The sequence below is a fragment of the Carcharodon carcharias genome, chromosome 7 (assembly GCF_017639515.1).
Source record: "Carcharodon carcharias isolate sCarCar2 chromosome 7, sCarCar2.pri, whole genome shotgun sequence".
Lineage (NCBI taxonomy): Eukaryota > Metazoa > Chordata > Chondrichthyes > Lamniformes > Lamnidae > Carcharodon > Carcharodon carcharias.
In genome coordinates this window covers 20864024-20890770 of record NC_054473.1, presented here as the reverse complement: position 1 = coordinate 20890770, position 26747 = coordinate 20864024, and the positions used below count along the sequence as shown (strand labels likewise).

Genomic DNA, 26747 nt, shown 5'->3' with positions numbered 1-26747 from the left:
CCTCCCCCCCCCACTCCTCCTCCTCCTCCTCCTGCCGCCGCCACCACTACCACCACCACCCCCACCCCCACCCCCGGGCGGCTGGCAGAGCCGGGCTAGCGGCCCAGCACCGTGCCCCGGGGAAGCCCAGCCGCCCGGCGGCGGGAGAGGAGGGCACGGCGGCTGGGCAGCGGCTCTCGGCCGGGCGCCCTGCGGCAGTGGAGGCTTATTGATCGGATGCGCCGGCGGATCCTGGCGCACCGAGCGGGGTGGCAGTGCCAAGGCTGGGAGAAGGGGGAAACCACCGGGCGGCGCACCGTGGAACGGCGCAGTGGATGTCGCCGGTCACTTTGTCCCCGAAGCCCGTCGGAACTGGGGGGCCCGGGGCTTCAGAAGTCTCGCAGCCAGGAAACTCCTGCGCCACCTGCGCGGGTGGGATCGTGGCGCTGGTTTCCACCGGACGAACGGCCAGTGCGTTTTATTGTCTTGTGCGAAAGACCTTTGCAGGCTCCCCTCTGAGAGGAAGGAGGAAGGCGCACCTCCCGTGCCAGGGGGGTGCGAGGCCACTAGCCTCCTGGTCCAGCCGCCTGTCTTTATCCCCTCACTCGGTCGGGGCCCGGACAATAGCTCAAGGATACTGTGTTGGGACCAGCGCGCAAACCATCGGGATCACACTCCAAGCGGTTCGGACACCCGGCCTGGAGGGAACGGGGAGATTTCGTGGGATCGGCCCTGGGACTGTGCTGAGGTTCAGGCTGCCTTAAAGACCCGGAACGTTAAGAGAGGCTGCGAGCACCTGAAAGAGGAAGAAAGGAATGTGGAATTGGAAGTGTGCTTGAAACATTGTCCAGACCTGCTTGTGAGCAGCGTTATGCATCGCCTCTGTGAGTGTCGCGTTTTGAGCGCCGATAAAACATGTTACAAACGTTGCACACGGCAGGAAAAGAATCTGAGCATCAACCACACTTTTACCCGTTTCCTCCTACACCGACACACGAATCAATATGTTAACCCGTGTTTGAGTCGATGCATGATATACGCTCCATTTAAAAACAGGACAGGCCGGTCTGAATCGCACTTAAGGGAAAGTAGATTCAGTTGTACAAATGGATATTTTTATCGTTTCCTAAATCCACAAAACTGCAATCGGTGTCTAAAATCGTGCCTGGTCCACCTGTGTTCGAAGCCGGGATCGCGTTGTTTGAATGAAGAGGTTTCAGCACCAGCCGCGGCATGGACAGCTCCCGGTACTCCGGGAGGAACAGCTTCTGTTCAAAGGCTCTGCAGTCCGGGCAACAGAACAAAGAGCTTCGGGGCACCTACGACAAACCTTGTCCGCCCTCTCAGCTGCGAAGTCTTTCACAGTCTGCAGTCTTTTAAAACCACCAAAGGTGGTTTGAAAACTCTGCTCTTTGGACTCAGGCCAAGGAGCCATTCAAAAAGCGATCTGCGTATCCTCTTCCAATTAAACTCCAGCAAAGCTATGCAATTTGATACATTTAATCCCCGATTTGGCAGGCGGGAGAAGAGAGCCGTCTTTCCTTTGCCATTAACGAGAGCTAGTAGATCGGTCAATCGTCGCCCTCATTTCCCGCAGTATAATTACCAGGTTCAGGTGGCGGAGAACCAGCCTCCGGGGACTCCTGTAATCTCCATTACTGCAGTGGACCCAGATTCTGGAGAGGCTGGGAGGCTGTTTTACTCTATGGCTTCATTAATGGACAGCAGGTCCATGGATTATTTTACGATTGACGTGGAGAGAGGACTGCTTTCGACCAGCAAAGTCCTGGACAGGGAAAGCATGGACTTGCACTATTTCCGAATCACAGCTGTCGACCACGGCATCCCTCGCCTCTCTGCCACCACCATGATCTCCATTACAGTGAGCGACACCAATGACCACGACCCGGTGTTCGAACAAACCGAATACAGGGAAACCATTCGGGAGAACGTGGAGGAAGGTTATCCCATCTTGCAGCTCCGAGCCACAGATATAGACTCTTCTTCCAATGCCAATATCAGGTATCGATTCATGAATCAGCAAGCTGCACATGCTGTTTTCGACATTGACGCCAGGTCGGGTTTGATTACTACCCGTGGATCAGTGGATAGAGAGACCATGGAGAAATACTCCCTAATTGTAGAAGCCAATGACCAAGGTAAAGATCCTGGTCCTAAAAGTGCCACAGTAAAAGTTTACATAACTGTCTTGGATGAAAATGACAACGTTCCACAGTTCAGTGAGAAACGTTACATTGTCCAGGTGAGAGAAGACATAAGGCCACATACACCGATCTTGCGAATTACTGCCACAGACCAGGACAAAGATAATAATGCTTTGGTCCATTATAATATAATTAGTGGAAACAGTAGGGGGCAGTTCTCCATCGACAGTGTTACTGGTGCCATTGAGGTGGTGACACCTTTAGATTTCGAGGTGGAGCGTGAATATGCCTTGCGTGTTCGTGCTCAGGATGCAGGACGCCCACCCTTATCCAACAATACAGGAATGGTCAGTATTCAGTTGGTGGATGTTAATGACAATGTTCCCATTTTTGTGAGCACTCCATTTCAGGTATCTGTTCTTGAAAATGCCCCACTTGGACACTCTGTGATCCATATCCAAGCTGTGGATGCAGATTACAGTGAAAATGCCCGGCTGGAGTACAGACTGACAGACACAGCCCCAGATACACCTTTTGTGATCAACAGTGGAACAGGCTGGATCACAGTGAGTGCACAACTGGACCGTGAATCTGTTGAACATTATTCCTTTGGAGTAGAAGCTAGGGATCATGGTTCTCCACCTCTGTCTGCTTCAGCAAGTGTCACGATTACAGTCATGGATGTTAATGATAATCGACCAGAATTTAACCAGAAAGAGTACTTTATTCGCTTAAATGAAGATGCTGCAGTGGGTACCAGTGTACTGACAGTAACTGCAGTGGATCGAGATGTGAATGGGGTGGTCACATATCAGATTACAGGTGGGAATACAAGGAACCGTTTCAGTATCAGCACCCAGGGTGGCATGGGCCTCATTACACTGGCATTGCCTTTGGATTATAAGCAGGAGAGACGCTATGTCCTAACAATCACAGCCTCTGATCGCACACTTCATGATACATGCCATGTACATGTCAATATCACAGATGCAAATACACACCGGCCAGTGTTTCAAAGTGCACATTATTCAGTAAATGTCAATGAAGATCGTCCAGTGGGGAGCACTGTAGTGGTAATTAGTGCTACAGATGATGATGTTGGGGAGAATGCTAGGATAACTTACTACTTGGAGGATAACATTCCTCAGTTTCGAATTGATCCAGATTCAGGTGCCATTACACTACAGACAGAGCTTGACTATGAAGATCAAATGACTTACACATTAGCTATCACTGCCAAAGACAATGGGATTCCACAGAAATCTGATACTACTTATGTTGAAATCATGGTCAAGGATGTCAATGACAATTCACCAGTATTTGTAAATGTTCAGTACCAGGGCTCAGTCTCTGAAGATGCCCCACCCTTTACCAGTGTCTTGCAGATATCGGCTACTGACCGTGATGCCCATGCCAATGGAAGGGTTCAGTACACCTTCCAGAATGGAGAGGATGGGGATGGGGATTTCACCATTGAGCCAACATCAGGGATTGTCCGAACTGTCCGAAGGCTCGATCGTGAGAGTGTCCCAATATATGACCTCACTGCCTATGCAGTAGATCGGGGGATCCCTGTGCGTAGGACTCCAGTTCATATTCATGTCAATATTTTGGATGTTAATGATAATGCACCCGTGTTTCCTGCTGATGAATTTGAGGTATTTGTGAAGGAGAACAGCATTGTTGGTTCAGTGGTGGGACAAATTACAGCAGCTGATCCAGATGAGGGGACAAATGCTCAGATTATGTACCAAATTGTGGAAGGCAACATTCCTGAGATCTTCCAGATGGATATCTTTTCTGGAGAACTCACAGCCCTTACTGACCTGGACTATGAAGTAAAATCTGAGTATGTAATTGTAGTGCAAGCAACCTCTGCGCCTCTTGTGAGCCGAGCCACTGTGCACATTCGCCTGATTGATCAGAATGACAATAGTCCTGTCCTTAAGAACTTCCAAATAATTTTTAACAACTACATATCCAACAAGTCAAACACCTTCCCTTCAGGAGTCATAGGCAAGATCCCAGCCTATGATCCTGATGTTTCAGATCGACTGTTCTACACATTTGAGCGAGGGAATGAGCTGAGCTTAATGAACCTTAACCAGACAAGTGGTGAACTGCGGCTGAGTCGGAAGCTAGACAATAATCGTCCACTAGTGGCATCCATGTTGGTGACAGTCACAGGTAAGCTTGTGATGTGTGTAGCATATGATGTTTACTTGTAAGAAGGTTGTCAGGCTGCTTTGTCTTTTCACCAGTGATTGTGTTTGATTGTATGATGGTTATAATATTGGATTAGAAGCCTAATATGTCATGTTCAAATTCCTTGTGGCTCATTGTGAAACTAAATCTGGTACATTATGGAAGAAAATTATTATAAAAGATGCTGGATTACTAGTAAAACCCAACTGGTTTACTAATGCCCTTCAGGGAAGAGAATCTGTCACCCCCACCTGGTCTAGCTTAATGTGATTTGCCTAATTGCCAAATGTGATTTGCCTAATTGCCTAATGCAATCCACATTGCATGGTTAATATTTCCTGCTTTCTGAAGTGACCTAGCAAGCCACTCGGTTGTTTAGTCACAATGACTCAAGAAGGCCCATGACCTTTTTGAAATAACTAGTCATTGCACAAATTCTGGGAAATTATAAAAAAGGTATCATCTTGATTGAAGCAGTTGATTTGTTTTCTTATAATATATATTCCTCATTTTTAAGAGAGTTGCATTAGGACTTGTATATTGCTTGCTAAGGAGGTTGTAATAACTAATTTTAAATTTCAGAAAAATGTATAAAGTTCTTCCCCTTAGTTATTATCAAATATAAAAGCAAAATATGTTGGAAATTCTCAGCAGGTCCGGCAGCATCTGTGGAGAGTGAAACCGAGTTAATGTTTCAGGTCCATTCTTTCTTCAGAAATGTTCTGATGAAAGGTCATCGACCTGAAACGTCAACTCTGTTTCTCACTTCACAGATACTGCCAGACCTGCTGAGAATTTCCAACATTTTCTGTTTTTATTTCAGATTTCCAGCATGCTTTTGTTTTGTTGTAATTGTGATCAAAGTCTATTGAAAAATTCTGCTCTGGCGGAGATTACATAGCAATGAAAGTTTATTTTGTCTGATGGCTGATCTGGCTTTATATACTCCTAAGATGTAAATTATTAGTTATCAGTATTTTAAGCCCTAATGCAAGTATTTCAATGAGGCTGTTTAGGGAATTACAATTCAAAGCCAATAACAAGCAGCACATTGTTTAAAAAAAAGGGTGTAAATGATGTAAAATTTAGCGCATAAACTGTGTCCATGTGCATTCTCTTTGCTTCTTTTAACTACTAGTTTGCCATACACACTGGAACAACTTCAGTATATTTGCTGAACTTTTAGCGTACAGTACATTGAGAATTTTTACAGCAGTGCTTATTTTGCATGTAGAAATTGACTTTGAATTCAATTGATAGCAAACGTCTGTTATGATCTGCACTTGCCTGCATTTGAACCAGAGCTTTACCATTATAATGAGAAGTTACAGACATTTGAAAACAGTCAAACAAGACTTGTGAAGTGAGTTTCTAATCTTTGTGTGCCACCTAGATTCAATATCCATATACTACTGATCTTGTTTAGGTCTTTTCGTAATGTCATAAACCGTAATTACAGTAGACATTATCGTTTCCATGAGTAGTTTGTGATCTTGTTTTGGCTATACTGATTTTTAGATTTATTAAGAAACATTGATGAAGCGCCAAGGGCCAAATCTCAGTGCATCACAAAGATTTAAGAGTAGGGATGAAGATGAGGAAAATCAAGAAGTACTGATTAAATGACACCAAGCTTAAATTTTTAAAAGCATCTGCATTGCAAGTGTGATGAAGATTTGATGGAATTGCATGAAATTGCTTTGATTCCACATCCTGGGGGGAAAAAAGGTTGCAAGTAGGGGACGGTATGATGAATCCTGTTTTAAACACACTGAAGATGTAAGGAAAAAGAAAGTGTTGGATGGTATATTTGGAGCTTTTATGGAAGTAAAAAGAAAATTGAGTCACATCAGTAAAATAGCAAATGCCAAAGTCATCTGCAGCAGAAGGAATGAAGTTGGAGCCCGGAATGACACGAAAATTGACCTTCAGGCAAGCTTTTTCTTGTATCCTGTCCAGGAGTGAGTTTGAGATTTTAGAACCAGAAGCTGCATTATATGATCTGACAAAATGTCACATATGACTCCAAAACTCAGATAAAATGCCATTTGAGACAGATGAAATGTTAAACCTATATCTAAATTTGCTAATATAATAGAAGGAAAGAAATACTTTATATTTTTAAATCCCTTCTGTGCACCAGCCCCCTCCACCGCTGTGTGTACAAATAGGTGATCCACTTCACCTGCTAGCCAGTACTGTACATGGACATGCACAGGGTTCACCTAATGCCTTGTTTTTTTTGGTCCTTTTACTTATTACTTCTCAGTGATATGGCTATCATGGTATGTACAGAATCACAGGTGACAGCTCACATATTGCCACTTCACAGCATGGCAATATTAAATTAGAACCTTTTTTCCTGTTTCCTCTCCCAAAAACTTCTAGGGCCAATCCTGTATTTTTTTTAAATACCTTTTGCTTATTCTATCTTATTCCAGTAGAAGGTATTGTCTGGTTTTCCATCAGTTTCTGATATTTTGAGGGAAGACCGATAACTCTTTACAGTACATGAGAGGTTGCGAGTTTTATTGCTGACTAGGGGCTCACTGTTTAAAAATAAGGGGTTGCTCATTTAAGACAGAGATGAGAATTTTTTTTTCTCAGAGGGTAGAGAGTCTTTGGAACTATTTTCCTCAGAAGGAGGTGGAAGCAGAGCCCTTGGATATTTTTAAGGCAGAGCTAGATAGATTCTTGATAAGCAAGGGGGTGAATGGCTATTGGGGGTAGGCAGGAATGTGGGGTTGAGGTTACAATCAGATCAGCCATGATCTTATTGAATGGTGGAGCAGGCTCGGGGGGGCTGAGTGGCCTACTCCTACTCCTAATTCATATGTTCGTATGCAGACAAGTTGAGCTCATTGAGGTGAAAGAGTTGAGTGAGAGGCTGGAGTATTCTTCAATTTTTTTAATCCAGTGTCAATATCATTGGCTGCTTGGTCAGAAGCAGCATGGTCAGATCCAAAAGAACAGTTTCCCTACTTTGTGTTGTCAATATGCCCTAATTGTAAAATCAAAAGTGTTAACTGGGCCAGCCTAACATTTTTCATTTCACCCCAACCATTCTTGGCAAGTATGAATCCACAGCACAAAGCTAGCATTCTTATTAAGAATTACGTTGAAATTACCCACTCTCATTTCATGTATGAAACAGAGTTGGGAGACCGTTATGTCGTTATTCTGGACTGAATGTAAAACTGGATTGTAGAAGTGAGAGGCTGGTGTCAAGTTCGTCGTCGTCTGGTAAATTTAACTAAGGTGCTAGATCCTCTGTAGTGAGTTTCTGAGGAGGGTGTTTTAAACTCAGAGGTGCACAGTGGAGACCTCAAAGTTTGCAATGGCTTACTGATCCAAAATCCTTGGTTCTTTAGAGCATATAATATTGAGCTGGGATTGTGGCCAAGCAAGTCTGCCTTTCAATCAGTGAGCTTGCTCAGGTTGGTATCGATCCCAAGCAGGTGGAGCAGATAAACACTTTGCAACGCAGTTAAATAACCATCAGTGCAGTAAAACTCCATAAAGTCATAAAGGCAGAATGAAGTATACATATAATAGATAATTGCTCTCGACCACTTCTTCTATCCTCTGTCAGGATTTTATGATTAAATGTTTACAGTGTTGGTATGTTTTCCATTGATTTCCAGATAATTTAAAGGTATTTACACGATTGAAAAAGTGATTTTGTTTATTTTAAATGGCTATTTGCTTATAACAGGATATAGCTGCCCCCTTTTTGAGAGTTGTCCTCTGTGAACGGAGAAATCAAGCAGTTTTTTTGAAATGGGAGAGAGTCAGGAGAATACATGATTCAAAGCATGTGAAATAACATGCTAATATGAATCCTTGCATATATTACATTGGTGGAAACATTTTATACAAAGAAATATTCAAGAGCCATTAGGTATTGTACTTCATATTGGTGCAAAAAATATTTCAGCCAGTAGAATATGATTAGGCAGCCATCTTGTGTGTGATCACACTGAGATACTTGACAGCCAAGATGACAACCTCAAAAATTTCCACTTGGAATTAAAATAGCATTTGGAGACTTGAATGACTGCTATAAATATTTTAATTCAGTTACCTGGACTATTTTTCCTTTAAAAAAAAATTTAAAATTATAAATGCAGCCCACGTTGGCTCTTAAAAGGTCCCATTTCTTATCCCAGGAGAGGGAGATGATTTATTCTAAGGATTCATTACTATTTAGTTTAGGGAGACGCTTTATTCCAGGGATTCATTACTATTTAGTTTACTTATGAATGGGCTGCGTCTGAAGGTTATTAGAGTGCCAATTCTATACATGCATCACTGCATTGATAGCATCTTGTTGGCTGTGATGCCTTGCTCCTGTTTGGTCAACTTAATACGATAGAATACATTTTCAGGTTTTGAATTGGTGTCTGCTTAATTGGAATCACTGAACTCATTTGAATTTTCTGTTGGATTTATTTACATTTGTAAAGACCCTGGAGCCCAGCTGCTAGCTGGCTGACCTGTTCTGCTTCTAAAAGATAACTCAAAGCACTAACACTGGTTCTATAGACTGCTGCAGGTTTGAGAATGTATGGTGTGTTAAAAATCCTGCCTATGCTTTAGAGACTGGCCTGCATTTGTTATACAGCTCACTTCTAGACAGGTGGGAGGTGCCGGGACACAGGCTTTACTGTGACCTACATCAATACTAGTATGTGGTTGATCAACTGGAAAGCATTATTGTTTGGCACCTAAGATTTCTCCCTCTATGTGCTAGTGCTTTGTGCTAACTTCTAAAATGCCTTCTAAAAGGAGCAGAGCATCAGTGACATTTACCTAAAGTAAGGACAGGTAAATGCCAATGCTTGGTTTTGAGCTCTGATCCTTCTGGTTCAGGGTTTCCTGCTGTGCTGCAGGAGTTTCTTGGCTTGCATGTGGAAATAAAATATACAGTAAACTGAATTAGAGGACTTATTTATATTTTCTGAATTAGCTGTTGCTAAAAAGAGGATCTTGTCATTTATTGGTTTGAGCCCTAGTTTCCAGATGCTTAACGATTTCTCTTTGATTTTTACCATTAAAATTATATGGATTCCAGCTGCAATACAGTGCAAGATAGTTCCTGCATGCAAAAGTACAGTGCAGAGAATGTGTTATTAGGTTTTCTTTTTGATAAACCATAATAGCCTATCATTTGGTGTTAAACTACATTGATGGCAGTGATTAAACTTTATTCAGCATAGGTGAGACTTGGTACATTATAGTATCTGAGCAGTAGTTGACCAGGTATAATTGAGAGTTATTTACCCCATTTATGTCTTTGGTAAAAGTTGCACTAGTAAGTACACCCACTATCTTAATCCCTGGCTGTCCTCCAAGTGTCTTGGCAGCTATCGCTGTCTTGAATCTCTAGTGTCTCTTGAAGTCTTCTACATCTTGTCTGTTCTAATTCCAATTCTATAATACAAAATCATTAAATTTTGCTAGGCCAATCATTAACCTACAGCCATAACCTTATTTTAGGGAGCACATACTGGCTTTGCTCAGGTTTCCATCTCACAATCTCTGACATCACTTGCTTTCCTGTTGCTGAAGTTGTTATCAGTGCAGCTATGGCAATAAAAAGGGGCATCTATTACACTGGCTTTGATTCCAGGTAAAAGTCCCCCCGCCCCGGCAAAATCCTGTCCTGAATCAAGATACCAGTCCTCCTTACTCCATATCAATTATGGTACATAGTCCATATTCCGAAAGGAATAAAGCTACTTCCATTTGCTTTTACTTTCTTATTTCTGCTTTTCTTCTGATTTATTTAGCCATATCACCCAGAAACGTCAACTCTTTTCTTCTCCGCCGATGCTGCCAGACCTGCTGAGTTTTTCCAGGTAATTCTGTTTTTGTTTTGGATTTCCAGCATCCGCAGTTTTTTTGTTCTTATCTCTGTGTTTAATTGACTGCCACTGCTCTTCAAGAAATGCCTACCTCCTTGAAGAAGTTCTGTTCCTCTCTGCGACAAGATTTCCGTATCTCTCTGTTGTCTTGCTATCTCTCCGCCCCCCACACACACACCTTAAACCAGCTTATATTTCAACTCTTTCTTGGACTCGAACGCAAGTTCTGTCGAAGGGTCATGAGGACTCGAAACGTCAACTCTTTTCTTCTCCGCCGATGCTGCCAGACCTGCTGAGTTTTTCCAGGTAATTCTGTTTTTGTTTTGGATTTCCAGCATCCGCAGTTTTTTTGTTCTTACCATTATTAACTATCCCGTTCCTCCTAGTATCCCTTCTTTCTTAATGTTATCTGCACTTGCAAGGAATAAAGATCTCTCGGGTTAATACCAAGGTAAAACAAAACACATTTATGTGTATAGATATCCTTGACATTAGGGGGTAGAAATATTCTAACGGATACATTTTCTATCTGAGCACTATTTTAACAAGCAATTAGTGAACATATGGAAGGACAGCCACTACTCCGCCTCCCACCTCACCCAGTACCCCAACAGTATGTTGGTGTTGGGACAGATCCAGTAGTATTTTGGATAAGTCACACACTGACTGTTAGATTTGGGGCTAATGTACCAGTTTTGATCTAAGAAACTAATGCAATTCTTTGCAAATACACAAGTATTCACAAATAATTAGAATCTATGGGCAGGATTTTGCCCTTGGTGGGAGTGCTTGGTGGGGGCAGTCGGGAAGCAGACTGCCACCCGTGATTGGCACCGCACCGCGATTTCACGCTGGCGGGCCAATTAACGCACACCCAGTGTGGAATGTGAGTGGCAGCGCTCAGCACTGCCTGTGCAGGTGGGGGGAGGAGGGCGAGCGGGCCTAGCGCGATCACTGTGCATGCATGCGAAAGAGCCCTTCAATCTCCGAGGCATGGAGCTGCCTCGGAGATGAAGCACTGTTTTAAAAAAAAGGAAATAAAATTGTCGTAAAACATGTCCTCTTATGTGACTCTGTCAGGTGAGCTGGGACAAGTTTTTAATTCAAAAATAAAATTTTTTATTCGATGTTTATTTGCTTTAGGAAGCCTCATCCCACCCGTGGATGAAGTTTCCTAAAAAATGTAAAGGCTGCTTGGCCTTTTCACCTGCCTGCCAACCATTAGGTTGGATGGGCAGTGTAAATTTAAATTTGATTAGCTTCTTAATGGACTTAATCGGCCTTTTAATTGTTGGCGGGTGCACAGCCGACTCTGGCGCACGCCTGCCAAATGAAGTATCGCGAGACTACGCAATGATGCCGGGACGCTTGCCCGACGTCATCACGCGTCATGCTCGGGTGTGTAGGACGCGTGCCCGTACACCAAGAGTAATATTCTGCCCTATCTTTCTTATGGTTGGCAAGCGTTTTTGAACATATTTATTTTTGAGATTGCAGTTGGGCTAGGATTGGACTAAAGAAATGTGACCAACCCACTTACTGCATCAGCTGTGGCTTATTTGGTAGAGCACTTGCCTCTGAACTGGGAGGTTGTGGATCCAATTCTCAGTAGAAAGATTTGAGCACATAATTTAAATGATGTTTCAGTGCAGTATTGAGGGCACTGTCTTTCATGTGAAGTATTAAACAGAGGCCCTGTCTGGACACGAAAGAACCCATTCCACTATTTGAAGAAGAACTGATGAGCTCTCCTCGAGTCTTGGTCAACATTTATTCCTCAAATAGATTGTCTGGTCATTTATTTCATTGTTGTTTGTAGAAGTTTGCTCCAATTGATTGCCACGGTGACTACATTCAAAAGTACTCCATTCATTTGTAAAGTGCTTTTGGAAGTCCAGAGGTTGTGAAAGATGTATATAAAATAAAGTCTTTCTTTCTAATTATACTTATTGTTACATAGGATAGAGGCAAATTGGACAAGAAAATGTTTTTCTGTCACCTCCACAATTGACTACAAAGTCCTCCTCACTGGCATTTCATCCTCCAACCTTCCTAAGCTTCAACTTATTCAGAGTTCTATACAATGTATTCTGTTTTACACCAAGTACCAGTACCCCAACTCTCTCTAACCTACATTGACTTTCCATCCCCAACATGTCAAGTTTAAAATTTCCTTATCCATTCCTATCTCCAGACCTTCCCCCAGCCCTATATCGTTTCTTTTTAATTCTAACCTCTTTAACTTTTTAACTCTCTACCCTTTAGCTGACCCTCTCCCTTTGCCCCACAGTTGGTGGTAAGCCATTTTTGCTGGGTTGGCCCAACTAACTGGAAATCCCTCCACTTGTCCACTTAAAAAAAAAAGTCCTCAAAATCCATCTCTTCAACCAATTTATCACTTATTCCTAATCTCTGCTTTCCTGACTCAACATCCCAGTTTGGGATTTTTCTAAACTTTGAAGACTTGATATAAATGGAATATATTGGTGGATAAAAGCAATGCATTTAATTAAGAATTCTTTTAAAAAGAAATAAAATAATGACAAAACAAAAACAAAGCTCAAATGAGCACTTTAAAAATCTGAAGAACCATGTAATTTCAGCTTCCAGTTGTTTCAACTTTGGAATTCTAAAAAAAAATGGTTCTGCAATCCAGTCTTAACTCCTAGTTGTTTTCTTTTAATTACCTGATTTATTTTAGCATAAATTACTAATGTTCTTTATATTGCTTCATTCATATGATCAAATAACACAAATTGACTCAACTATCAGGAGTTGATTGTATATTCAATTAGTCTTTCCTATGAAAGCACAATAGGATTTTTGCACTTTACCACTTCAGTAAATATTGCCGGTAAAGGGTTATTTAATAGGCTTGTATACTCGAAGTGCACTTAGTCTTCAATATTGGTGTCAATTGAACAGGTCTAACCTGGAGACTGAAAGCAAGCAGTTTGCAAAAGAGTATGTGATTGAGAGATTCGAAAAACCTGGCGATTTAATCTTAAATGAGCTGAACTACTACCAATGATGGAGATATTTCACTTATGTGATTCCAACAAGCTGCCTTGGTTACCAAAATAAAGAATCTATGTAAATATATATTTATTTTGCTGTAATTGAAAATTATGGGAGATTTGTCTTTAAGTAATTGTTGTGCATCTTAGGTACTTGCAGAATAACCTTCTTGTTTAAGTGAAATGAAACTCAGCTGCTCCATTTAACTCCATTAAAGAGAAAGTTACTATACAGAAGAATTGTCATAATTTGTAGCTTATATAGCTCACAAAAATGGGTGTGTTGAGGTCGTGCGTGAGGTTAAAATGCAAAAACAAACTGAAAGAACCACCCAATTCACCCAGTTCCTGTTTTAATGGAGGCGGGATGGCAAACGAGCAACCAATCTGCTCATGGGAGGTGGGTTGGTCCTTTAAATATACTACTGAATTTTGACTATTGAAGCTGATAGCTCGGATTGGGAAATTTCCCAGACCCGCCTCAGTTAAAAAGTAACCCGATGCTCTATTTTCTCTCCGGGATTGCAGTTAGGGATGGAGTTGAGTCTGCCGACCCCTATACTGGAGTGTAGGTGGCCGCAGGGGTGGGCGAGTGCCCAGATGGGCTGGTTAGAAGGCCCACATTGGTTCTCTGGGGTTTCTTCCCAATTGTTTTAGAAGTTGTTAAGCCCTCTAGCCCTCACCCCTTTTACACTCTCACGCTCACACCCCCATGCAAACCTTATGCCAGCTCATGTCCCCAAGTCCCCTCATACCTCCATCCCACCTTCATAGCACTCATCCAGTACCCACCATGGGCAGGATCCACGTGGAGATGAAACAAAAAAGTCCTACAAGCTAATTCAGCTCTCACACCCACACACTTGATCATATAAAAAAATATCCCATTCATAAAACCCATTCAACGCTTTAAAGTCTTCAAGTGGTTAATCTCTTATAAAAATGAACATCTATTTCACTAACTAAATCCTTTAATAGCCTCTTTAAATGGTCAATCAAACTGTGAACTTACTCCCCTGCTGTGATTTTTAGCTTTTGAAATCATTCATAATGACATAGTAACCCTTGGGGAAATGTCAATAAAGGGCTCTGTTGAAACTGCATCAACGGATGCTAATGTTTTTTCCGACCTACGCCTGTCAATCAAAGCAGTCTAGTAGAGGATTTTTTAAACCTTAGCTGTTGCCTTTTTTTAAAGTTTGAAGAGCAGAGGATTTAAAAACTTCAGGTTATGACAGTTGTACAGACATTACCTGCTTTTCAAGAGCATTTATATTTACTCCATCAATTTCAGAGTCCCACGCTGGGTTAAGGCCCTCGTAACAGTAAAAATGGTGTCTGTTTCAACCCTGAACTAATTTTAAATGGACCACCAGATTTGTGATTCATACCTGTGTGAATCATGCCCCACCCCCTTCTACCTAATGGCAAAAATATTTTTGGTTGGAAATGGGCACAGGACTTCTGAATCTTTGTTATTTTTAAAGGTCAGCAGAGTGAAAATCCAGCTCAAAGTTGAGGCAGGCTGCCTTCATCTTCTATTTTTAAACAGTGGTTTGGTAATGAAGAACTTGAATATTGCTGAAAAGAGAGACATGTTGCTGAAGCTTTTTTTGCACTCATCAGGACAAATGCAAGAATGCCAAATTCAGATGATCACAGCAATTTATACTACAAGAGGAAAAGGGTCCTGATTGGTTGGCAAGTTGAGGTGTTGCCATGGAGAAAGCATGAGGAACTATACATTTTCTTAATCACATGGGATGTGGGCATCACATGGCCAGGCCAGCATTTATTGTCCATCCCCAATTGCCCTTGTTCAAAGGGCATTTAAGAGTCAACCACATTGATGAAGGTCTGGAGTCATGTGTAGGCCCATGAGGAACTATAGGCTCCACAAGCTTCTGGGTAATTCAGAATTTTTAACTTATAACAGCTGGCTTTCCCAGGCAAGTGCAAGGAGTTCTGAAGGGCTGCATCTGTGAGTGCCTTTATGGCACTGCATGTTGGCCAGGAGGAGCTGGACTGCTTCCTTCCGGACCAACTAGTGACCCACTAAACCCCCTCCCTGACAGCCATATTGAACTGCCCCTTTAATCAGGACCCCTTCGCCCCACAATCTTGAACATCCACCTCCACTGATCTCCTTGGCTGCAGCTTTATGCTACTGGACCCCTACCTGTAGATATGAAAAATTATTATAGGAAGCCTGTAGTTAAAAATGGCAGAACTTTTGAGAAACCCACTTTCCTGGTTTCCTAACCTCAAAAGAGCAGCCACCATCGCCTGAATGGAAATCACCATCGTGCTAAAATCCAAGCCTTAGATTTTGAAATCAGTAGTTCTGGTGAAGGGTCCTACGGACTCGAAACATTAACTGTAATCCTCTCCACAGATGCTTTCAGACCTGCTGAGTTTTTCCAGGTATTTTTGTTTTTGTGTCCTTAGATTCTAGTTGGTAATGAATAAAATAGGTAGATTGTTCTGTCACCTTTAGTTAGGTTGGATAGTTTGTAAGAGCGAAATCCATCCTGGAAATCATAATGTGATTGATACTGATCCTGTAACTTTACACTGTCCTTTGTGTCCTTTGCGTTATTGGCAACACTCCCTTCAAGACCTGCTATGCATTCACATTGCTACACTAAATCCCCAGGAGTAGCTTAGTAAAACAAAAGGAAGGCTTTCCTAATACAGCAATTCAAAGAAATAATGGAAAATGGAAAGGCGGTGAATTCCTGACATTGAAGAGTTGTAACATGTCATAACACTATTCCTAACAGCTGCACGATTGACGAGATTAAGGGTACACTTATCAACAACAGATCTGAAGAAAATACAGATTTCTGTTTATGTTTTCAGAAGCAGCTTTGTTGTGTCTTATATTTTCTCAAACAGTACCTTTGAGATGCTGTTGTTCAGAACCTGTTATGTTGGCTTCTTTGAAATGGGCATCTGACCAACTAATTAGCTCTTTAGTTTTATTTTTACCTTTCTTACTGATTACTTCTCCTATGTCTCAGTCCCAGAGGCTGTTGTGCCTACTGTTCTATCAAATTCCTTGCTTTTCTCTCTCTCTCTTCAGACATCCACTTTGCACTCACTAATGTTATCCAGGAGAGCAACTAAGCCAAATTCACACCCCCTTCCAGTTTTTTGCACATAACCTCACTGTGGGAGGGTAGTTCCAGGCTCAATATGGAAGATTATTGTCAAAAAATCCTCCTCACTCATTGGAACATTTTGTGAGGCAATTAACTATCCTTTAATTCAGCTGCATGCACTGTCAGGTTTAGGAGCTTCTTAACCTTAACTCTTCAAAACAGCAGTATTTTTAAACTAAAATAAAAATACCTGGAAAAACTCAGCAGGTCTGGCAGCATCTGCGGAGAGGAACACAGTTAATGTTTCGAGTCCGTATGACTCTTCAACAGAATTAAGGAAAAATAGAAAAGAGGTGAAATATAAGCTGGTTTAAGAGGGGCTGGAGGGAGGGTGGGTAGAGCTGAATAGAAGGCCAGTGATAGGTAGAGTTTGCCAAAAGATGTCATAGACAAAATGACAAAGAGGTGTTGAAGATGGTGCTATTAGCTAAGGAATGTGCTAATTAAGGGTAGAAAGCAGGACAAGCAAGGTACAGATAGCCCTAGTGAGGGTGGGGTGGGGTGAAGGGAAGGGATCGAAATAGGCTAAAAGGTAGAGATAAAATAATGGATGGAAATACATTTAAAAATAATAGAAATAGGTGGGAAAAGAAAAATCTATGTAAATTATTGGAAAAAAAAGGGGGGGGGATCGGAAAGGGGTTGGGGATGGAGGAGAGAGTTCATGATCTAAAATTGTTGAACTCAATATTCAGTCTGGAAGGCTGTAAAGTGCCTAGTTGGAAGATGAGGAGCTGTTCCTCCAGTTTGCGTTGAGCTTCACTGGAACAATGCAGCAGGGCAAGGACAGACATGTGGGCATGAGAGCAGGGTGGAGTGTTGAAATGGCAAGCGACAGGGAGGTCTGGGTCATGCTTGCAGACTGACTGAAGGTGTTCTGCAAAGCGGTCACCCAGTCTGTGTTTGGTCTCTCCAGTGTAGAGGAAACCACATTGGGAGCAATGAATGCAGTAGACTAAATTGAGGGAAGTGCAAGTGAAATGCTACTTCACTTGAAAAGAGTGTTTGGGCCTTGGATGGTGAGGAGAGGGGAAGTAAAGGGGCAGGTGTTGCACCTTCTGCGGTTGCATAGGAAGGTGCTGTGGGAGGGGGTTGAGGTGTAGGGGGTGATGGAGGATTGGACCAGGGTGTCCCGGAGGGAACAATTCCTGCGGATTGCCGCAGCGGGGTGAAGGGAAGATGTGTTTGGTGGTGGCATCATGCTGGAGTTGGCGGAAATGGCGGAGGATGATCCTTTGAATGCGGAGGCTGGTGGGGTGATAAGTGAGGACAAGGGGAACCCTATCATGGTTCTGGGAGGAAGAGGAAGGTGTAGGGGCGGATGCACGAGAGATGGGCCGGATACGGTTGAGGGCCCTGTCAACGACCGTGGGTGGAAAACCTCGGTTAAGGAAGAAGGAAGACATGTCAGAGGAACTATTTTTGAGAGTGGCATCATCAGAACAGATGCGACAGAGGCGAAGGAACTGAGAAAATGGGATGGAGTCCTTACAAGAAAAGGGGTATGAGGAGCTGTAGTCGAGGTAGCTGTGGGATTCGGTAGGCTTGTAATGAATATTGGTGCACAGTCTATCACCAGAAATTGAGACAAAGAGATCAAAATTAATAAATTTTGCTTCCAATTTCCATCCCTCCATCATTTTCACATGGTCTATCTCTGACACTTCCCTTCGCTTCCTTGACCTCTCTGTCTCAATTTCTGGTGATAGACTGTCCACCAATATTCACTACAAGCCTACCGACTCCCATAGCTACCTCGACTACAGCTCCTCACACCCTGCTTCCTGTAAGGATTCCATCCCATTCTCTCAGTTCCTTTGCCTCGGTCACATTTGTTCTGATGATGCCACTTTCAAAAACAGTTCCTCTGACATGTCTTCCTTTTTCCTTAACTGAGGTTTTCCACCCACGGTGGTTGACAGGGCCCTCAACCATGTCCGGCCCATCTCCCGTGCATCCACCCTCACACCTTCCTCTCCCTCCCAGAACCATGATAAGATCTCCCTTGTCCTCACTTATCACCCCACCAGCCTCCGCTTTCAAAGGATCATCCTCCGCCATTTCTGCCAAATCCAGCATCATGCCACCAAACACATCTTCCCTTCACCACCCCCCCCCCCCCCCCCCCCCCCCCCGTGGCGTTCCGCAGGGATCGTTCCCTCTGGGACACCCTGGTCTGCTCCCCCATCACCCCCTACACTTCAACCCCCTCCCACGGCACCTTCCCATGCAACCGCAGAAGGTGCAACAACTGCCCCTTCACTTCCCCTCTCTTCACCGTCCAAGGGCCCAAACACTCCTTTCAAGTGAAGCAGTGTTTCACTTGCACTTCCCTCAACTTAGTCTACTGCATTCATTGGTCCCAATGCGGTTTCCTCTACATTGGAGAGACCAAACACAGACTGGGTGACCGCTTTCCAGAACAGCTTCGGTCTGTCCGCAAGCATGGCCCAGACCTCCCTGTCGTTTGCCATTTCAACACTCCACCCTGCTTTCATGCCCACATGTCTGTCCTTGCCCTGCTGCCTTGTTCCAGTGAAGCTCAACGCAAACTGGAGGAACAGCACCTCATCCTCCGACTAGGGACTTTACAGCCTTCCAGACTGAATATTGAGTTCAACAATTTTAGGTCATGAACTCTCTCCTCCATCCCCACCCCCCTTCCGATCCCCCCCTTTTTTCCCTAATTTATATAGATTTTTCTTTTCCCACCTATTTCTATTATTTTTAAAGGTATTTCCATCCATTACTTTATCTCTACCTTTTAGCCTATTTCGATCCCTTCCCTTCCCTTCACCCCACCCTCACTAGAGCTATCTGTACCTTGCTTGTCCTGCTTTCTACCCTTAATTAGCACATTCCTTAGCTAATAGCACCGTCTTCAACACCTCTTTGTCCTTTTGTCTATGACATCTTTTGGCAATCTCCACCTATCACTGGCTCTCTATCCAGCTCTAAAAACTCCCGCCCCCCCCCCCCAACACAAATTAAACAGCTTATATTTCACCTCTTTTCTATTTTTACTTAGTTCTGTTGAAGAGTCATACGGACTCGAAACATTAACTGTGTTCCTCTCCGCAGATGCTGCCAGACCTGCTGAGTTTTTCCAGGTATTTTTATTTTTGTTTTGGATTTCCAGCATCCGCAGTTTTTTGCTTTTATCTTTGTATTTTTAAACTCTACAGCATATTTCTTCCAAAGCAGTAAAACAGTGGGGTGCATTTCCTTATCTTCCAGTTCATGTTAATGGCTGTGTCTGTAGTCAGTTGGGATTTTAGCATGTAAATCAGCTCACTAATAGTGGATAAGCTGAAAATGGAAGGAAAGGACAGTCACAGTTGTGTTTCTGGAATAAACTATTTGATTCCTTCTGATCTGCATGTTTCTTATTGAAGGCATCTGTTGGCTGGTACTGCTATGCTGAAGACAACACTATTAAAGATTTGATCGTATTTGTTCTAATCTCTTTCTTTAAGCATCCCATAGAGTTTCTTGCATTATCCTTTAACTGGTTGGCTATGATGTAAAACCTTTCACTGTAGGCCAATTTTTAAAAATTCATTCATGGAATGTAGGTGTCACTGGCTAGGCCATCCCTAATTGTCCTTGAGAAGGTGGTGGTGAGCTGCCTTCTTGAACTGCTCCAGTCCATGTGGTGTAGGTACACCCACAGCACTGTTAGGGAGGAAGTTCCTCATTTACATCACAAATACCGTATCTATGTTACAGAAACACTTCATGTGGAATGTTATCAGTTAGTATTATTGCTAGAAGGGCAAAGAGAAAAGCTAGAAACAGTTTCCTTGTGCACAGTTATTATAACATGGAATGAACTGGGCAAGTATGTAAAAAGGAGTAATATAAAAGGATTTGGGGGAATGGCAGGGAAATTTGATTAGAGTGGACATTTTCAATGGAAGAGATAAATGTGATGCAAGCATGATGGACCGAAACATCTTTTTGAATGGAAGATTTGATGGTTTTATGAACGTATTCATTATATGCTAAATTTGCTTTGTTTATGAGGTGAGGCGGTTTCAGAGATAGGCAGTAAAAGTGAAATGACTGTGCATGTTCAGGATTTACTGAGAAGATGAGGTATTTTTTGCACTGGTAGTATTTTGCCTAGGCACTGTTTCTCTCGCTTTGCATCTGTCACTTCATTATTCTGGCAGTGTGCCTTCTCCAGTGAAACAGGAAGACCGAGGCTTGCAATGTGTTTTTATGAGCCCAATCTAGCCCCAGCTGCACAATTTAAAAAAAAATAAATGACCCTAACAGCAGCCATTAACCTTTGCAACACCAGCACTTCACCCTCCAAGGCATGTACACTGCCTTATTTAGGTGGCAGTGTTGCAATAGTGACAAAGAAGTATAACTTGTGGCTGCTGTGCAGTATTTCTTCCCGTTAATCACCAATTATTTTGTCGTACCTTTTGCTCAGGCTTTTGCTGCGTTTAGTTTCTATGACCATAAGAATTTCACCTGACTGAAATGTTTAAACCAGAAAAATAGCAGTGCAAACAGAAAGCTAGCTTGACAGCATCTTTATCGCAGTTTCTTCAAACATAAGTATAGCTTTCTGTCAGTGAGAAGGACTGCACCCTCTAATTAAATTCACTAAGCCTTAAGTCATTTGACATTCAGGGTCTGGTTGAACAATTTGTGTCAAAATATATTTAACAGTTCTTTTTGAAGGAAATTGTTATTGTTTTGACCTGATCTCTCCCTAACATTGTCAGAACCACCCCTCTTTTTGGTGGTGGCTCTCTGAACAGCTAGGAACATCATAAATTTAGGATAACACCTCAATTAATTGTGCTCTGGTTTTATTCCACTTGTCAATGCTTAATTTTTGCAAAATCTTAAGATTGGCTTGATTGCAATGAGTTTGATGTGCTAGAATTTTTATAACTGTCAAAAGGCAGTGATTTCTTCCAGTTACCATCTTTAATTTTGTTCTAAATGCACTAACTGGACTGGTATTTTAAGATAATCATTAGTGACATATTTGTGGAAGTTGAGTTTGTGTTGGATAACATCATAATTAATACACTTTTTTTTAGTGAAGAGAATGGTATTTGACATTTAATCTTTTGCAATTTTGAAAGAAATAATTATTTATGTATAATGTACATTTGCCTATGTAGCAGTAGACAAGAGTACAGCAGTGCAATCTAAGACTTCCCATTAGGTGAAATTGATGGTTTGCTACAGAGCATTTTAGGTGCAATGGGTACTGCATGAAAGTACCCATTTAATTCACTAAGGCAGGTTTGGAAATTCATTTTGATGGAATTATATTGAGCCCCACTCAAACTTCGATTGCTTCATCACTGGTGTTATGACTGGGATGGGAGGAGTGCGCTAATGATCTAGCTCCAGTACTCTGCAGGTTGTACCATTAATTTAAAAGTTACATTTTCTCACCAAATAACCAATTGTCTATTTCCCCTACTGGTATCCAACATAAAAAAGACTTTAACCAGGCCTCTTTCCGTAAACTCAGAAGGATTGTTTATTATAAAACAAAACTTCTTTTTAACAAGTAGTAAGTACTGGTTAACACACTGTTGTAATTGGGAAGTATAACGGTCTATCACTTCCTAAAGAATTCCCCCAGCGCCACACAGACAAACAAAGGACAAACAGAGTCTCTCTACAGATATGAACTTAATGGATGGGCATTATAAAATAAAGGATAAAGTTCGCAGGGTCTCGATGCTGTCGACCTGGAGTTCCCTCTTGTGCAGCTGGTCCCGGTGGACGTCTGGAAATTATCATCAATTGGCCTCAGTTTTGCAGATCCAAATGCAGACCAGCTACACTCAGTTGAGGGTTCTCTGGCTACGGGTTGATAGCTACACACAATTGCAGACAGGGTAGAGAGAGAGAGAGTAAGCCAGTTAGAGTAGCCTTCCTTCTTCAACTTGTTCCCCACCAAGACTGTCTTCAACTTAAGTTTTTTTTCTCTCTCTCCCATGTGATTTTCAGTAAGTTACCAACCTTTGCCTTTTAAATTTTTTTCCCCATCAATTAAAGTGATAACTGTTTAAAACAAACAACCAGATCTACCTCAAGTACCATAGAGGTCAGATAATTTCTTGGAAGAGACCTGCTTGTTGACAATTCCAAGGTGAACTTATCACCCTTGTGAAAAAAAACCCAAGTTAGCATCCAAATATATGGATAATGCCATGCCCATCCATTTTGTAAAAGAAAAAATCAGTCTTGAGAGATATGATTCTAACACTGGGAAGAATTTGGTCCACTTGATGTCGTATCCATATTTGAGTGCAGGAAGATGCATGCCCATCCGGATCAAGCTGTCATGTAAGACCTTGTGCATGCCCTAACACCATTTTCATTATTCTCAAAAATTAGTTTGGTGATCTCAAGTGGCTGTATATGGAAATGGCAAATGGAGGTGAAGCATTTCCTTCACAGGAAGGGAATGAAAGAAAGGATTGGATGGACAGTCACCCTCGGCTTCTGTAGTGTCTAGTTATAGACTAGCTTTAGCAGAGACCTGAGAGAAAGATGCCAGCCTATTCTCAGTTATTGTAATAAGGAGATTTGTGGCAAATGGTATGCAAAGAAATTAAGAATATAACTTTGGTAGCGGGAAACATTTGATGCAATAGTTAGAGCACTATCCTTTCACCTTTTAGGAATTGGTTTTGAATAGAGCCCTCCCTGTTGAAAGTTTGAGCAAGATTCTGGATCAGCATGTGCCAAATTTTGTCCATATTTATTCATGGGCTCATGCCATTGAAGTACTGGAGGGAGACTAGTCAAATTAATTTCAAGTAGAAATTTTACAACTAGCATAAGACTTTTGGAGGTTCAGGGGTGTGATGGTATCTGGTAAGTTTTGTCCCTTTATAGTCTTTGCTTTCTGAACCACTTATCTCAATTTTAAAAATACCCTAATTTAACTTAAAACAAAAACAGAATTACCTGGAAAAACTCAGCAGGTCTGGCAGCATCGGCGGAGAAGAAAAGAGTTGACGTTTCGAGTCCTCATGACCCTTCGACAGAACTTGCGTTCGAGTCCAAGAAAGAGTTGAAATATATTCTGTTTTAATTCAGAGAAACTGATCAGATCCTATTATGTGTCTTAACCTTTACATTTAAAGATCAGTGACACAGGTCTTAAAATGATGTACAAGAACTTAATATGCATAGTTCCATGAATATGTAAATAAACAAATATTTTCACTATTTATGCAATTCTGAAGGGCTGCATGCATTATGATTTCCACTCATTCAAATACAAATTAACAGAATTTTGATCTGGTTGTGTTCAGAGTAATTTGATCTTTTTGAATTTATTGAATAGAATTGAGACTTTTCTGCATCCTGATGGTGCTTGTAGATTTAAATCATATAAAGTACAATCAAAATATAACAGTATTAATCCTACTGATTGAGAAGTGTGAAATTGGAATGTAAAAATTCAGGTTTGCGTTTTCCAATTCATGTTATTCCTGGCACAGAAGATTTAGGATAAACCATTTGAGGCATGGAGGACATAATAAATTTAGGGATATTTAAGTGCAAAATGGAATCATTTTAAGTATGAATTTTACATTACTTTTAATCACAACTTCATCCTGTTGCAGCAGCTAACTCATATTGACTTCTTACTGTCTAACCTGCAGCTGGAAATGAACAATACAAATTAAGTAGCAGGAGTGCTGGCAGTGCAATACTGAGCTATTATGATCACTAATAAGGGGTACAGATGGACGCTCCCCTGCTGACTGACTGACTGAATTTATATAATAGCTATTTGAATAATTAAAACCAGCAAGGTTCCCAATTTGATCTGCAGTCTGAGCTGAGTTAGCTGATCTCAACTGGGGTTGCAATTGGCCTCGTTCAGGTGGAGGGAATTTGTCAGAGTTCTCACCCCGATTGCTTTCCAGTGGTATCTGCTATAATTGTATATGTGTTTATCTAAACAACCAGGGAGGAAAGAATCTGGCTCTGCTGAGAAGCTGCCAGTGGTAAAGTAGAATGCTGACCCTTGCTGTTGAGACTCAGCTGTGAATGATGTACCTTGGAGAAAATAGTGAAGAACTCCTGACATTCAAGAAATAGTAGCCTAACAAGGAGAACAAATTGAGAAAATCCTTGACAATTTTTTATTTAGGCAGAATAGCTTGGACGTCATAGGAATGAATAGAGCTTAAAAAGTGATAAGGAATAAAAGCAATTAAAAAGTCCATTCTCTACAGGAATTATACTTGCAAACATGTTGAAGAAACCTTATGAAAATGTAGCAAGAAGAATCTGACATAACCTATTTAAGGATGCATAGTCATTGTCAGAACTAAAATAATCTAATATGACATCAGCTCTTAGCCACCAATACTACTGCGGTAAGGTGAAATCTTTGCAGTTGTGCTTTCCTGGCAAATTGAGGAGAATAGACTGCATAATTTTTTAGCAATGGTTTACAGTGAAGGAAAAATTTAAGAATTTAGTGCAGGCAGGCACAAAAACAAAATATCAGGAGTGTTTCAGGTTACAATTAACAATTGATTAATTGATTTACTGCCTTTGGGAGTAAGAGAAGGGGAATTTGAGTGTAACTGTGATTATGGTTAGGAATATCTTTTGATGCCTTGTACTGTTGTAACCTCACTGGAAGCTCCGTTTTTATGTGTAAATGGGGTTTCCACTGCACTTCCAAGAAAGATAAGGTGTCAAATTGAGAGCGGCTCCCTGGAATTTTCTCAGACCATGGGCTGGATTTCTGCAGAGTTGTGGAGACTCCATGGTTCTTTAAAAATAGCATGCAGGATCCAGATTCCAAAGTCGCGTCCCATTTTCTGATCGATCCCATTTTCACCGGTAGAGGAAAGGGGGTGACTCACGTATGAACCCAGCAGGGTCACTTGAACTGAGGGTCTTAACCTGCAGTGTGAGAGTCACAAATTTTTAGAGTGCATGCAAATGATCGTGATGGGTGGATAAGGTCTGTAGAACTGTCAAGCTGTGAAGTGACTTAAATCCCCAGCCCTTTAAAAAATGAAAAAAGGCTGCCTGTGTCAGTGAGATTTGAAAAAATTCTGTTCTGGCAGTTACAATAGCTGTTTTCCTTAATGGATCACTATATCATTATTAATGCTTGGCTGCTTTCCATAACCTACAATTATCTCAGCAAGGGATCCTAAATTCACAGTTTAATTGACAGCTCAAAGAGGTTATTAAAGGATTAACTGCCTTTGATGTGGGGTTATGAATACAAGTCTGTTTTTATAGAGGATTAAGTACTTAAGGATATTTTAAAGTTTTGATTGGGCTTTCGTGAATGTGAGTTTTTTTTAATGTAGCGAAGGCTGTAATAGATACTTAGACATTTATTTCACCTCAACATGACTTCTGAGGTCTGTCCATGGTGGATACAGGATGAGTTGGCATGGAGAATGTAAGGTCAAAGGATGTTGGGTGAGTTGGCATGAGCAGATATTAAGTTGGCATTGAGGCTATAAAGGGACATGGGAGTGAGTGGGGGGCATGAGCTGGCAATAAGTTGGCATAGGAGCTATAAAGCACCATGGATGTCAGTGGGGGGCTATGAGGTAGCATTGGGACATGATGATGTCAAGGGTAATGGGGATGATGAGGTATGAAGGATGAGGGCCATAGGGCTTAAAATTTAAGGAAGCAACTGGGATGAAGTCTGAGAGAACCAAGGCGACCCTTTTAAACAGCCCACCTTGGCACTTGGAAGCCTCAGTGGCAGCCTCTGATCTGCGCCGAGTGATGGCAGGTCCAATTCCGTCCCAAATCCAATACTAAACGATGCAATTATAATGAAGGAATACCTGAAACTTGAGACAGAAAAAGAGTACTTTTGATTCATCCATCAGCTGAACCTTTTTAAAATGGTAAATAATACCTTAATTTGATATATTCTGAATAACTACAAATTATGATTCTATTCCAACCCCAGATACCTGCATTTGTGATTAGACCTTCCTCCATATTGCTACCACTTCTCTCAATCCCTATGCTGTCTGACTGTTTGTTTGGTATTAATTCTTGAGTAAGTCCCTTTACTTGAATATCAGGAAAACTGAAGCATAGTTTTTAGAACCTAAAACAAAGCCCATCCACTGGACATTGACTCCATATCTCTCAGCAATGTTGGTGCTTGCTCAATCCTGAACTATGCTCCAAACTGTCACCTTTGCAAACTTTTCAATCTTTTGACTGTAACCTCTTAAGTATCTTCTTCCTTTGGTCTCCGAGGGCCTGCTCTGGAATTCTCTCCTAAGATATCTCTGCCTCTCTATCTCTTTTTTTTAATAAGAGCTTGCGAAATACAACTTTTCC

At 41.8% G+C, this 26747-nt stretch overlaps 1 protein-coding gene across 1 annotated transcript in view; it reads left to right on the top strand.

Annotated features, from left to right (window-relative positions):
* Positions 1-850: 850 nt before the first annotated feature.
* The window catches only part of LOC121279976 (cadherin EGF LAG seven-pass G-type receptor 3-like), a 642224-nt gene continuing 616327 nt past the window's right edge, over positions 851-26747 (top strand). The window contains exon 1 of the mRNA XM_041191598.1: positions 851-4331. Coding sequence (XP_041047532.1) covers positions 851-4331 — 3481 coding nt within the window. The remainder of the gene's footprint in view (positions 4332-26747) is intronic.